At 35.1% G+C, this 13,445-nt stretch overlaps 1 protein-coding gene across 3 annotated transcripts in view; it reads left to right on the top strand.

The window, feature by feature from the left end:
• CEP350 (centrosomal protein 350) overlaps positions 1 to 13,445 on the top strand; it is a 158,007-nt gene that overhangs the window by 106,721 nt on the left and 37,841 nt on the right. For all 3 annotated transcript variants that reach the window (XM_047840249.1, XM_047840247.1, XM_047840250.1), the window contains exons 28-29: positions 4,705 to 4,904; positions 10,501 to 10,712. In XM_047840249.1, coding sequence (XP_047696205.1) covers positions 4,705 to 4,904; positions 10,501 to 10,712 — 412 coding nt within the window. The remainder of the gene's footprint in view (positions 1 to 4,704; positions 4,905 to 10,500; positions 10,713 to 13,445) is intronic.

Below are 13,445 nucleotides of genomic sequence, written 5' to 3'. Positions count from 1 at the left end.
TCTCTGCCCCTCTCCTGTTCGCACTTTGTCTCTCTCTCTCTCTCTCTCAAAAATAAATAAATATTAAAATTTTTTTTTAAATAAAAAAAAATAAAAAAAATTAAGGATTTGCAAGGGAAGGCTTTTGATATTCCATTAAAGAAAACATTTTCATTAGAATTTTAGAAAGTGTGTTGGGGCGCCTGGGTGGCTTGGTCGGTTAAGCATCCGACGTCAGCTCAGGTCATGATCTCACAGTCTGTGAGTTAGAGCCCCGCGTCGGGCTCTGTGCTAACAGCTCAGAGCCTGGAGCCTGTTTCAGATTCTGTGTCTCCCTCTCTCTCTCTGCCCCTCCCCTGTTCATGCTCTGTCTCTCTCTGTCTCAAAAATAAATAAACGTTAAAAAATAAAAAATAAAAAATAAAGTGTGTTAAATATCATTGCCTTAAATTAGAAATAGAATTTTCTTGGAGAAGGTTCTAGACTGAATGAATCCTGATAGTCTGATAATTTTCTTTACTTTCTAGGTTAGGAATAATATACCTGCATTTTGTTTATTTAACTATATGCAAATTATTAGTCACTTTTAAGTAATAGAATAAATTTTGCTTGAGAAAAAATACAAGACTTCATTTTCTTTTGTCAGTACTATCCATATCCTCATATTCCTGATATCATTAAAAATGCTTAAAGACTAGAAGAATTAATTCATTTTAAAATTTAAAACACTGTGTTTCATTTTTACTTATTTACAATATAGAATTAATTTTTGGTCCAGAAACAATTTTAAAATGATTTAAAGTATTAGATTTTTGTTTGTTTTATTTAATATTTTTCAGAGTCAAATGATTTTACAACTCACAATTTCATTTAAAATTTACATTGTAATTTTACTCTTTCAAATTATAGCATGGTTTTATAATATGTTAGAACATAATCTACAATTATATTAGCTCAGTGGGAAAAAAGCTTCTCATTTATGTCACATGATCTAGCAGTATGTTGAGGTAGCAGTATGTTGAGGTATTTAAAAAAATGTGAGGAGGTACTTGGAGAAAGAGTTGGAAACTGCTGGAACTAAAAGGTCTCTTAGGGACGTCATCTAGTATAGTCCTTTGGTTTCACAGGAAGAAATTGAGGCCGTGGACATAAGTGATTCATCCCACATCTCACACGTTGCATCGTGGCAGGGCTAGAACTCAGACCCTGCTTTCTGGATGCCAGCCAGCCAGAGTTAACGTTGAGTTAAGTTAGCATATCTGCTTTCAACCTCCTAGCTTAAAAAAAAAGAAAAACTACAGTGATGACTTAGAGTTATCTCCGTAGAAATTGACCCTTCTAAATAAATAGGATTTGTTTAAATTGGAAGAGTGCTCAGTGGCTGTTTATCTGTATATGTGTAGAGTTTAGAGTGTGAAAGTGTGACTTTAAAAGAGAACTAATTACTCATGAATTTCTTAAGATTAAATAAGAACATAATGATTTACATACTAGATTAAATCTATTTTGTGTCTAATTGTCCCCAGTCCAGTGTTCTGTTAAGCATCCTTGCTGTGGGATGCCTTGACACCAACCATAATGCATATTAGCAGCATTTTCTATTAGTAGGCACTTATGTCTCCATCATTTACAAATTTCTTTCTTATTTGTGCAGCATCTTGGAGGATTGTTAACTGTAGTGTGAAGTACTGCCTTTTTTATTTCAACTTTATTTTATTTAACTTGTAAAGGACACTACTACTAGAATACACATATATTAAATCAAGAACATGTGTTTCTGGGAAGAAGTTTTAACTTTAAGTTAAACTTTTCTCATACTGTATCTTAAACTATTTTCTTCTCTTTTTCTATTAGCTATTTTTTTTGTTGTTCATTCCCAACCTAGAGCTTTTGAATATGCTTAATCCTTATAAATGAAAAATAAATGGTCAGTACTTGTTCTAATAGAGAAAATTGTTATTCTCTATATTGGGTTAGACAAATTTAAATTGTATCTTTTTTACAGTTTATTTTACATGTTTCAATATCATTCTACTTTTTATACTAGGTCATGCATGCATTTAGCAGTTATGTACTTAAGAGGGTGGGTGATATTTGAATATTATGAATAGATTTTTTGGACCATTTGCTGAGTAATTTGTTTTTTCATATTTTGATAATTAGCATCAAAATAAGTTTATTATACATTCATAAAGAATGGCAAGGAAGATTGCAGTGTCTTACTAAAATTTGACAAAATTGTTTTTCCTTGAACTTCAGTGCAGAAAATCCAGGCAATCCAGATACGAATGTGTATGTATGTGTGTGTGTATATATATATAAGTATATGAAGGGGAGGAGAAATATTAAGTTGTATGTGGGAAACAGACATTGAAATAGTCTGTTATCTAAAGATACATGTGTAAGCAAGATTCTACATACTTTTAAAATCCAAATGAGCGGCTGGATTTATACCTAGATTTTCTCACTTCTGTGACATACTGATATTATTCCTTGCCCTTCCAAGGCAAAAAGCGTTGCCTTGATCTACAGGTTATTGTTGTGTGCATGTGAACAGGAGCATGCTCTGTCAAAGAGAATTAACCTTTCAAACTATTACTAGACTTAGTTATCCTTTCGAATATATATATATACATATATATATATATATATGATTTATTTACTATTTAAATAGTAAAGAAGAGAAACTAGTGGGTTTTTTCTACTTTTATAACTCTAACACATGAAATTTTCTTCTTACCTTTAACCTTATGATTGAGCTGTCCACAGCATGATTTATTTTTTATTTATTTTTTGCTGCTGGGAGTATTTATTGCAACAAGCTTACGTTATTCTTAATTATGCATCCTCATATATTATAGAATGGATATGGTATTTCAATCTTATTAAAGTGGGCCTTTGTTAAATATAAAGCACGATACCTCCAGTAGGTCCTGTGAGCAGTAAGTTTTATGTGGGAGAGGTGAATAAGACATTTTTACTATAAATTTAATTTCCAAATTATTTTCAAGCTAGATCATGATGGTAAGGTCAAATAAGGCAAATGCAGTGGTTTTTATTTATTTAATTTTAATCTTAAAATAGATGACAAGGTACAGATACAAAAATCATTTGCTCAGGGTTACATATGTTTGTATAATTGCTGATGTACTAGGTTCACAGCCATAGTTGTACTCTGTGTTAAAGCTTATGGGAAAACTTACTTAGCTCCACACCGTACTTTACTCACAAACAAGTAAATTTACCTGAAACTATAAGTAATGGTTAAGCAACATCTGAGGAGAAAGGCATGTTTATTCAGAAATCACTGGTAAGATCTATAATAGCACATGTTTTATATGTCACACAGAGTATAACACTTGCTTTGACGGAGTAGCTTATAATGTTATTCAGGAAGCATATTAAAAGTTCTCCGCTCAGCTCTTATGCTTTCCCTTTCTCACTCTTCTGCCTCTTGATCCCTTGGTTTTAAAATCTTCCTCCTTATTTTGTAGACACTGCTCTCCTGTTCACTACTTCTTCTCTGTCTTTACGTCTCACCACTGGGCCTCTCTCAGTGTCTGTTTTCCCAACCTTCATCCCAAATTCCAGCTGTATATCTACAACCAGTTGGTCAGGTAACTTTGCACCTTTTTCAGTGCACTCTTTGATAGAGCATGCTCTGTTCTTTTTGTTTGTTTTGTTTGCTTTTTTTTCTTTTTCTTTTTTTTTCATAACAGCCTGGAGCCTTCTTGTCAAATGTCCCATAGATGGTACCTTTTTGTTTCCACATTAATTTGACATGCTGATTGTTCAAGAAGCGGAATGACAGTTTTTGTGCTTTTTATTAAGTGTTCGTTGGATGTGTGAACGCATTTTTGTTGATTAGCTACCAATACAGATCTAACACCAATAACATGAGCAGCCCACCTTTTATTTGGCTGTGGCATCTACATTTGAGGAGAGTTTAATAGTAGCTTTTTAAACTACTCAGATAACTTTTCCTAAATCAGAAATTTCTCTAAATCCTTTGGAGCTAAGATATATTGAGCAATTGAATTTCAGAGATCAGGTTAAATTGAGAAATTTGAGGCATTTGGTGCATCCTTTTACTCAAGTAAATAAAGTTATGTTTATATGCATAAGGCATCTGACTGTGGTGCTGTGTTCTCTCCATAATTATCACCCGACTTTGCATCTCTTAGGCGATAGGAACCAAAGAGGGGTATAGTGAGTGATACCTGAAATAAAACCAGACTGAATTTGAAAATAAAAATCAAAAAGGGACATGAACACATTTTTTTTGTTTGCTTGCTTGTTTGGGGGCTTTGAGATTTGTTTTTTGTTGTTGTTTTGGTCTTTGTTGTTTTGGTTTTGTGTGTTTTCTGGTCTGAGCCTTCAGAATAAGTTCTTCATCTGTTATGAAAAAGAATCACCTATGAGAAGTGAATATGTAATTTCAGGACCATCAGTCCTGGTTGTCCAGAAATTGTGAAGATTTTCTTTTCTGAATTTGCCACCATTTTTCCTTTGCTAATCTTTCCAAACAATTAGAAGTAAAACACAAATTCTCTCCTTTTCTGAATGATTCACCAAAGCTTCTGTTACTTCAAGCCTTTTTCAAAGGAGTAGTATGAGTGTGTTGTTTTTACGCAGCTTGTTGCGAAGGCAGTGAGTGGTATAGAGCTCTAAGTGCTTTCTGCCTGTAGATTTGTTCTCTGACTGTCCCTCATGGTGTGACCGTAGGTTTCTGACAAAGCGAGAGCAGAAACTAATGCAACGGCGACAACACGCAGAGGAGCTGCTGGAGTGGAAGCGACGTTTGGATGCAGAGGAAGCAGAAATTCGTCAAATGGAGAAACAAGCTTTGGCTGCCTGGGACAAAGAATTAATAAAACCCAAAACTCCGAAGAAAGAAATTGAGGACCAGAGAACAGAACAGAAAGGTAATGAATGTTAACTCCATTCACTCTGCAAACCCAAGCCTAATGTAACCGAAAGATTGACTTCATTATTTTTAAAAAAGGTGGATGATTAAATGTGAAGAATGCGATATAACTGCAAATGCCACAGACCTTGGAATTATGAGACTGTTGTGAATAACTTTATGCTAACATATCTGAGAACTGAGAAGAAATGGGTGAATTCTGTGAAATGGAAGTGGGCTGTTCCATGACCAAGTGCGGTTTAACACATCCTAAAAAATCAACAGGGCAGATTACTTAAACGGATCAAAGGAGAAAAATTACATGACATCTGAATGGATTTGGAAAAGGTACTTGATAAAATCCAAAAAGCATTTCTAATAAAACAAATTTCAGATCAAAGTAGCAATAGAAGGGAGCTTTCTTTATGTGATCTAGGATATCTATGAACAAAAATGAAAAACCAAACCTACTACAAGATACTGCTGTTAGTGATAAAACATAGAAAACTTTCCCTTTAAATATGGAAAGAAGATAAAGATGCTTTTATTTCACCTAAGCAGTGAAAGGAAGAAGCAAAACTTATTATTATAGAAAATCCAGCATTTAACAAGTGAATCTAGCATGGTTGCTAAGTTCATAAACAAAATTCAATTACACGTCTATAGACCAGCAGAAATTGGTTAGAAAAATCTAATTAAAAAAATGTTTATTTATTTTGAGAGCGACAGAGTGCAAGTGAGGGAGGGGCAGAGAGAAAGGGAGAGAAAGAATCCCAAGGAAGCTCCACGCTCAGCGCGGAGCCTGATGCAGGGCTCAATCCAACGACTGTGAGATCATGACCTGAGCTGAAATCAAGAGTCAGATGCTTCACTGACTCAGCCACTCAGGCGCCCCCAGAAAAATTAATTTTTAAAAGAGATGCCATTTATCATAGAAATAAAAAAACATGAAGTACTAGGAATAAATTTAACAAAAAATATGTAAGATCTTTATGGAGAAAACGTTAGAATGTTATTAGGAGACATTACAGAAGACCAAAATAATAGAAAGCTTTTCCATTCTCACAGATTCAGTGTCATTAAAGATGTTAATTCTGCCTGAACTTATTTGTAGATTCAAGGCAATTTAAATCAGAAACTCAGCAAGATTTCTTCATAGGGTTTGATAAGCTCGTTTTACAATGTGTATGAAAGAACAAAGGACCAAAAAGCAAAGACACTGCTAAAGACGAACCACAAAATGGAGAACTTACATTACCAGATACCAAAACTTGTAAAAGTATAATGATTAAAACGGGATTATTTGTACAGAGATACACAAATAGACCATGAAACAGCCCAGGAAAAGACCCATGCATATGTGGAAAGTTGACTTCTGACACAGGTAACTTTGCAGAGCAGTGAAGGAAGGAGGGACTCTCCACTAAATTTGGAGGGCAGGAAAAAATGAAATTGGATCCCTACATTGACAATAGAGAAAGATCCAGCTGAAGGGTTTAAAAACAAAAAAAAAGGCTTAAATGTGAAAATTAGAATTATGACACTTTTAGACCATAGAAGAGAATATCTATATGACATCAAGGGGAGGGAGAGATTTCTTTAATAGGTTATACAAAGCAAAACCACAAAGGGAAATACCAATACCTTTGATTTCAATAAATTAAGAATTTGTATTCATTAATACACCATAGAGAAAGTAAAACAACAAAATAAAAAAAGATATTTGCAACACATACGACTGACAAAGGAATAGTAGAAGAACATGCAAGCAGCTCCTGTGAATCAAAAATAAAACGACAACCACATTTTAAAAATAAGGGAAAGAGCAGATAATTCACAATGAAGAACTCCAAATCATCAATAAACATCTGAAAAGATGTCACATGTATTGGTAATCAGGGCATAAAAATCATAAAGAAATACTGCTTCCCTTCCTAGGGCTGCTGGAACAAATTATCACAAATTTAGTAGCTTAAAAAAAAGTTTTATTCTCTCACTTCCGGGGGCCAGAAGTATAGGAGCAAGGTGTTGGCAGTGCTGTGCTCCCTCTGAAGGATCCAGGGAACAGCTCTTCCCTTCCTTCTTCCGGCTTGTGGTTATGCTGTCGGCATCTCTTGTGTCTGCCTAACTCCAGTCTCACACTCTTCTCCATGCCTGTGTGCTCCTCTTTTGTCTCATAAGGAAACTTTCAGTGGATTTAGGGCCTACCCAGATAATTCAGGTGATCCCATCATGAGATCCTTAATTACATCTGCAAGGACCCTTTTTTCCAAAAAGAATTGCATTCACAGGTCCGGGGGGTTAAGACATGGACATATCTTTTCCGGGACCATCATTCCGCCCATTCACAATACCCATCAAGCCCGTGGGTATGTAGGTGGAACACGGAACTGCTGGTGTATTAATTGTTAAACCTAGTTTGGAAAACAGGTTGAAAAAAAGAGGCATTAAAAATAATCAATAAAATTGGGGCGCCTGGGTGGCGCAGTCGGTTAAGCGTCCGACTTCAGCCAGGTCACGATCTCGCGGTCCGTGAGTTCGAGCCCCGCGTCAGGCTCTGGGCTGATGGCTCGGAGCCTGGAGCCTGTTTCCGATTCTGTGTCTCCCTCTCTCTCTGCCCCTCCCCTGTTCATGCTCTGTCTCTCTCTGTCCCAAAAATAAATAAACGTTGAAAAAAAAAAATTAAAAAAAAAAAATAATCAATAAAATCATAAAAGTGAGGTACACGTATTTTACGATTCAGCGGTTCCATTCCCAGGTATGAATCCTAGAGCAGTGGTTCTTAAAATATGGCCCAGGAAACTCTGGGGGAGTCTCTAAGATCCTTTCAGAGGATGTGGGGGTCAAAATTATTTTTATAATGATACTAACATGTTGTTTGCCTTTTTCACTGTGTTGACATTACGCTGATGTAGCAAAAATAAGGGTGAGTAAAATTGCTGATGTCTTAACATCAATCAAGGCAGTGGCACCAAACTGTGTTATTAGTAGCCATTGTATTCTTCGCCACTTTGTACTAACGATAACATGCCAGTTTTATGTAAGAATGCCCTGAAATAAGCACTTAACGAATACTAATTTTGTTGAATCTCAACCTTTGGGTACATATCTTTTTAATACTTTGTGTGACAAAATAGGAAATATGCACAAAGCACTTGCATGTGCCGAAGGTTGGTGGTGGCTTTGAAGAAAAGCACATAATGCAGTGGTTTGAATTGCAAGCTGAACTAGCCATTTTTTTTTCATGGAGTACCATTTTTACTTAAGTGTCTAAAAAACTGGTTATTCATACTTGTGTATTTGGCAATTTCTCAGAAATAAATGAAGCAACTTTGTTCAGAGAAAACAGGGGCTACATTTATTGCCAGTGATAAAATTTAAGCTTTCAAGCAAAAATTTAGGATTTTAGAAATGCCATTTTCCCCATCTTGAGCTGGACAGCTTTCCAATACTTAAAAGACTTTCCTGATATGATGGGTGATGATACTAATCAGGGTCATTTTTTCATATTGCGCGATAAAATGTGTCAACATTGGGAAGATCTTCAGAACTCAGTGAACCAGTGTTTTTCAAATGACCAGTGATGATTTAGAGAATCATGCATGGGTAGAAAACCCATTTAAAGTACAGAGTTGACCAAAGGATTTTAATGTAACATCACAAAAAGTTTATTGATATGGTTTTAGATTCTACATTCCAGCTAAAATACAAGGAACGACTAATGGTCAAATTTCAGTGTAGCATCAATAAGGAATATCCACAATTATCTGTACAGACTGTTAACAATACTCTTCCCTTTTCTAATTACATATATTCTTTGAGAGGCCAGATTTTCTGCATATGCTTCAGCCCAAACAACAGATAGTCACAGATTGCAGACAGAAGCAGATAGGAGATTCCAACTGCCTTCTGTTAAGCCAGACATTACAGATATTTTAAAAAATGTAAAACAATCCCTCTCCTTTCAACTAAGCCCTTTTTTGGAAAAATGTAGTTATTTTAAAATTTAGTAAATGTCATTTATGTTAACATGTAGATTTATTACTGTTTTTAAATATTTTAATTTTTTTTCCATTTTAACTTCTAGTATGATTAATATTGATAGATATAACCATATCTGTAACCACAGAAAAAGTTTTTTGTGGTCTTCAATGATTTTTCAGAGTATAAGGATGTCCTGAGACCAAAATGTTTAACTGCTATCTTAGAGCAATGTTTTTCCTGTTCAACTCTCTAATTTATTAGAACTGTTGGCCTCCTTAATCGTGGAAAAAGTGTTATTGGGTAAATGTGATAAGCCAAAGGCAATTTTAATGCAATTTTAATCTCATCAAATATAGCCTATGAATAGTTTAACTGTTTAATAAAGTAAAGTAACCTAAAAGAAAAAATTGAGTTGACCCTTAAACAACACAGGGATTAGGGATGCCAACCCACACACAGTCAAAAATTCATGTATAACTTTTGACTCCCCCAAAACTTTAGCAATAGCTTATGACTAACCAGAAGGCTTACTGATAACATAAATAGCTGATTAGCCCGTATTATGTATATGTATTATATAGTACATAATATATTACAGTATCGTATTATTCTTACAATAAAATAGGATAAAGAATATGTTTTAAAAAATCATAAGGAAGAGAAAATACATTTATAGTATTGAGTTGAATTGTATTTATTTTTAAAAATGCACATATAAATGGACTTGTGCAGTTCAAACCCATGTTATTCAAGGTATTGCTTATGTTAAATAAGCTTATTTTGCAGATTTCAGACCCAGAATCTTAAATGAGACTTTTAGAATTGAGTATATCAAATGTTAGCAGTACTGATGCAAAATATGATATCATCTAATTCTTGTGGGGCATTATACCTACAAAGACAAAGAAGGAAAACAATGTAAATTCTTAACATTATACAAGTGTAATGTCAAGGTTTTTCTGTTTAGTGTCAAACATATTTGTTTTCTTGGAAAGAGCAAGGGTTATAACGGACAGGAAATTCCAGAGACAAGATAGTGCTAAAAATTCTGGAAGCACTAAATGAAATTCACTTTATATCTCCATTGATCATGCAGCTCTAGTTCATTCATTATTGTTGTTATGTTACATATTATTGGCTAAATATACCACAATTTATTCATTTTACTATCTGCAGATATTTGTGTTTTTTAAACCGTGTAAATGTCTCCTACTGTATATATGCAAGATTTCTCTAGGGTGTATACCTAGGAGTGGAACTGATAGATAATGGAGTATTGTCATCTTTTCCAAGTATTGCCAGCCACATTGTTTTTCAAAGTGGTTGAACCAACTTACACTCCTATATGAGAATATGAGTTGTCATTGCTCTGTAGCTTCCCAATCAGTTAAGTTGTCAGTCACTGTCATTGCTGATTATATGTTTACAGATCTCTCCTTCAGTTTGCTGTCAGCCAAAATTCTTACTTAGACTAACAGACTTTACAGTAATGTGATTCCTTAAGTGGTGGGATTAAAATTGTATCTAAATGCAATTGGTGAAATTATGCAAAAGCAAATGTAAAATGTAGCTGTGGAAAATTTCTTTTGACCAAGACTGTGGTCTTTTTCTTGTTTTTACTCTCTTTGTAGAAATAGCAAGTGAAGCAGAATCTCCAGTACCTTCTTACTCTCACCTCCACAGTGAAAGCTCTATTCCAGAAGAATTGGGCAGTCCTGCTGTTGGATATATACCCTCCGAGTCTATAGTTCAGGAGCAGTCAGGGAGTCCAGATCATAGTGTACTTACTGAAGAAATGGTTTTTTCACAAGAACTGGAATCTTCTACCTCTCCTAGTAAACATGTAAGTTAATGTATATTTATTCCTTAAAGCTTCTTTAGGCCAAAGTCTTCTGAAAGTTATATTATTAACAGTTAACATTCTTGCAATTAATGACAGTGTTGACTCTTGCCCATACCTGTAACATACAGCATATGACATTTGAACAGGAATAAAGCTTTTCATAGATTCCTAAAGATTAATAAATATATAAATTTTAGCTTTAGTGGCAGTCGTAAAATTATGTATCATTAAGTCTATTAATATTGAGGGGATAGGAAGTTCTAAAATCTTTAAAAGATAATTCAAGTTTAATTTAAATTAAACTTAAAGATAATTATAGAGGGACAATACAAGTGCTTATTAAAATCTGTATTCTGACCTATAATAGAAACAGTAAGATCTTAAACCATATAATTGTGCCTTTTCTATAATTTAGTTAATAGTTGCCCTTATAACTCATAAATCAGAATAAAAGTAATGGTTGCATTTCATTAAGGCAGATCTGAAATGGTTATTGACTCTGAATTGGAATAATGGTCACTTCTAGAATAAGATTTTCCACATTGTCCTTAATTCTGTATTTCATTAAAAAAAAAAAAACCTATCTGATGAGGGGGCCCGAATGACTCAGCCTGTTAAGTGTCCAGCTCTTGATTTTGGCTCAGTTCATGATCTCACAGTTTGTGGGATCAAGCCCTACGTCGAGCTTTGTCCTGACAGCTCAGAGCCTGCTTGGGATTCTCTCTCTCCCTGTCTCCAGCCCCTCCTCCCCCGCCCCTCTCAAACTAAATAAATAAAACTGAAAACAAAAACAAAACCTGTCTGATAAAAACTTAAGCTTAGAAACTTAACTGTGTTTCTTTTTAAATTTGATTTTATAAAGCCTACAAAAGAATTAACATAATATTATTATATATTAAGTGAACATAAACTTTATTAAAGTCTCTGTCTAAAAAAAGGAACCCATTTAATTTCAAAATGGAGTATCTTTTGATAGAGTCTTCATTTCACTGTGGATGTGAAGAATGAATTGCATTTCCTCTATTGAAAAATCAGATTTATGTGTGTTATAGACCTGAAAGATTTGGGGGAAAACATTTTTTATCCAGTGATCCAATGAAGAACCTATTCTGTGCTGTGTAGCAAAATATTCCAATGCCTTGGGCACATACTTGAAAGCAGAGTTTTTAGATTATAAAAGGCTTCTAATTAAATTATATTAGCAAATTCTTAGTTATTATGTGAAAATAGGCTTGTATACATAAACGTAGCATGGAATTTACAACCAAACTATGCTTTTTGACACAATCTTAATATTATTTCCTGTGAATTGGTTAAATCCCACCTAGCATCGTTATTGACATTCAAAATAGGCTGACCAAACACTAAAAATTAGTTTTTTTCCTGACAAGCAAATATGGCAAAGAAATAAAACTAGTGTGTCTTAAAGTCATTTTTTATAACTGGGGCACCTGGGTGGCTCAGTTGGTTGAGTGTCCGACTTCAGCTCAGGTCATGATCTTGCAGTTTGCGGGTTTGGACCCTGGGTCAGGCTCTGTGCTGACAGCTCGGAGCCTGGAGCCTGCTTCAGATTCTGTGTTTCCCTCTTTCTCTGCCCCTCCCCCGGTCGGCCTCTCTCTTTCTCTCTCAAAAATAAACATTAAAAAATGTTTAAGTGATTTTTATTTTTATTAAAAAAATTTTTTTTTTAATGTTTATTATTGAGAGACAGAGAGAGACAGAGTGGGAGCAGGGGAGGGACAGAGAGAGGATGAGACATAGAATCTGAGGCAGGGTCCAGGCTCTGAGCTGTCAGCATAGTGCCAGACGCGGCGCTCGAACTCACAAACTGTGAGACCATGACCTGAGCCGAAGTTGGACCCCCAATCGACTGAGCCACCCAGGCGCCCCTAGTGATTTTTATAATAAAAAACTAATACTTATTCATGCTTACTTACCAAGTGCCAGCTAATATGCCAATGCCTTATGTGGATTATCCTCACAAGAAATCTAGAGGTACTGTTTTAAGCCCCACTCTGAAGCTCAGTGGGCTAGGAAACCTGCCCAAATTCACAGATACAGGAAGTGATGATAGCCAGGAATCAAATTAGATATTCGCACTTCCTCCTGATGGCAGGATAGAAATGATGTCCTTTGTAATCTCTTGTAGACAGTCTTCTTACACTTTGTTTTCTTCCCTTCCTCCTTCCCTCCCTTCTTTCCTTCCTTCTTCAAAATAGCACATATTTAGTATTTAAAAAAATGTTTTTTTAATTTTATTTTAGAGAAAGAGAGTGTGTGAGCAAGGGAGAAGGGCAGAAGGAAAGACAGAGAAAAAGAGAGAGAGAGAGAGAGAGAGAGAGAGAGAGAATATCTCAAGCAGGCTCCACTCTCAGCACAGAGCCTGATGTGGGGCTCAATCCCACGATGCTGGATTCATGACCTGAGCTGAAATCAGGTCATGAGCGTTGGGACGCTCAACCGACCGAACCCCCCAGGCACCCCCATATTTAGTATTTTTAAAGTTTTTTTTTTTTTCAGTTTTATTGAGATATAATTGATACACAACACTGTATAAGTTTAAAGTGTACAGCATAATGGCTTGGCATACATACATTGTGAAATGATGGCCACAGTAAGTTTGGTTAACATCTCTCACCTCATAAAGTTAAAAAAATTTTCCCTTGTAACAAGAACTTTTATGCTCCTCCCTTAGCAACTTTCACATATACCACACAGCAATGTTTAACTCTA

The sequence above is a fragment of the Prionailurus viverrinus genome, chromosome F1 (assembly GCF_022837055.1).
Source record: "Prionailurus viverrinus isolate Anna chromosome F1, UM_Priviv_1.0, whole genome shotgun sequence".
NCBI lineage: Eukaryota > Metazoa > Chordata > Mammalia > Carnivora > Felidae > Prionailurus > Prionailurus viverrinus.
The sequence above is the reverse complement of the archived record's forward strand: the minus strand, read 5'-3'. Positions and strand labels throughout refer to the sequence as shown.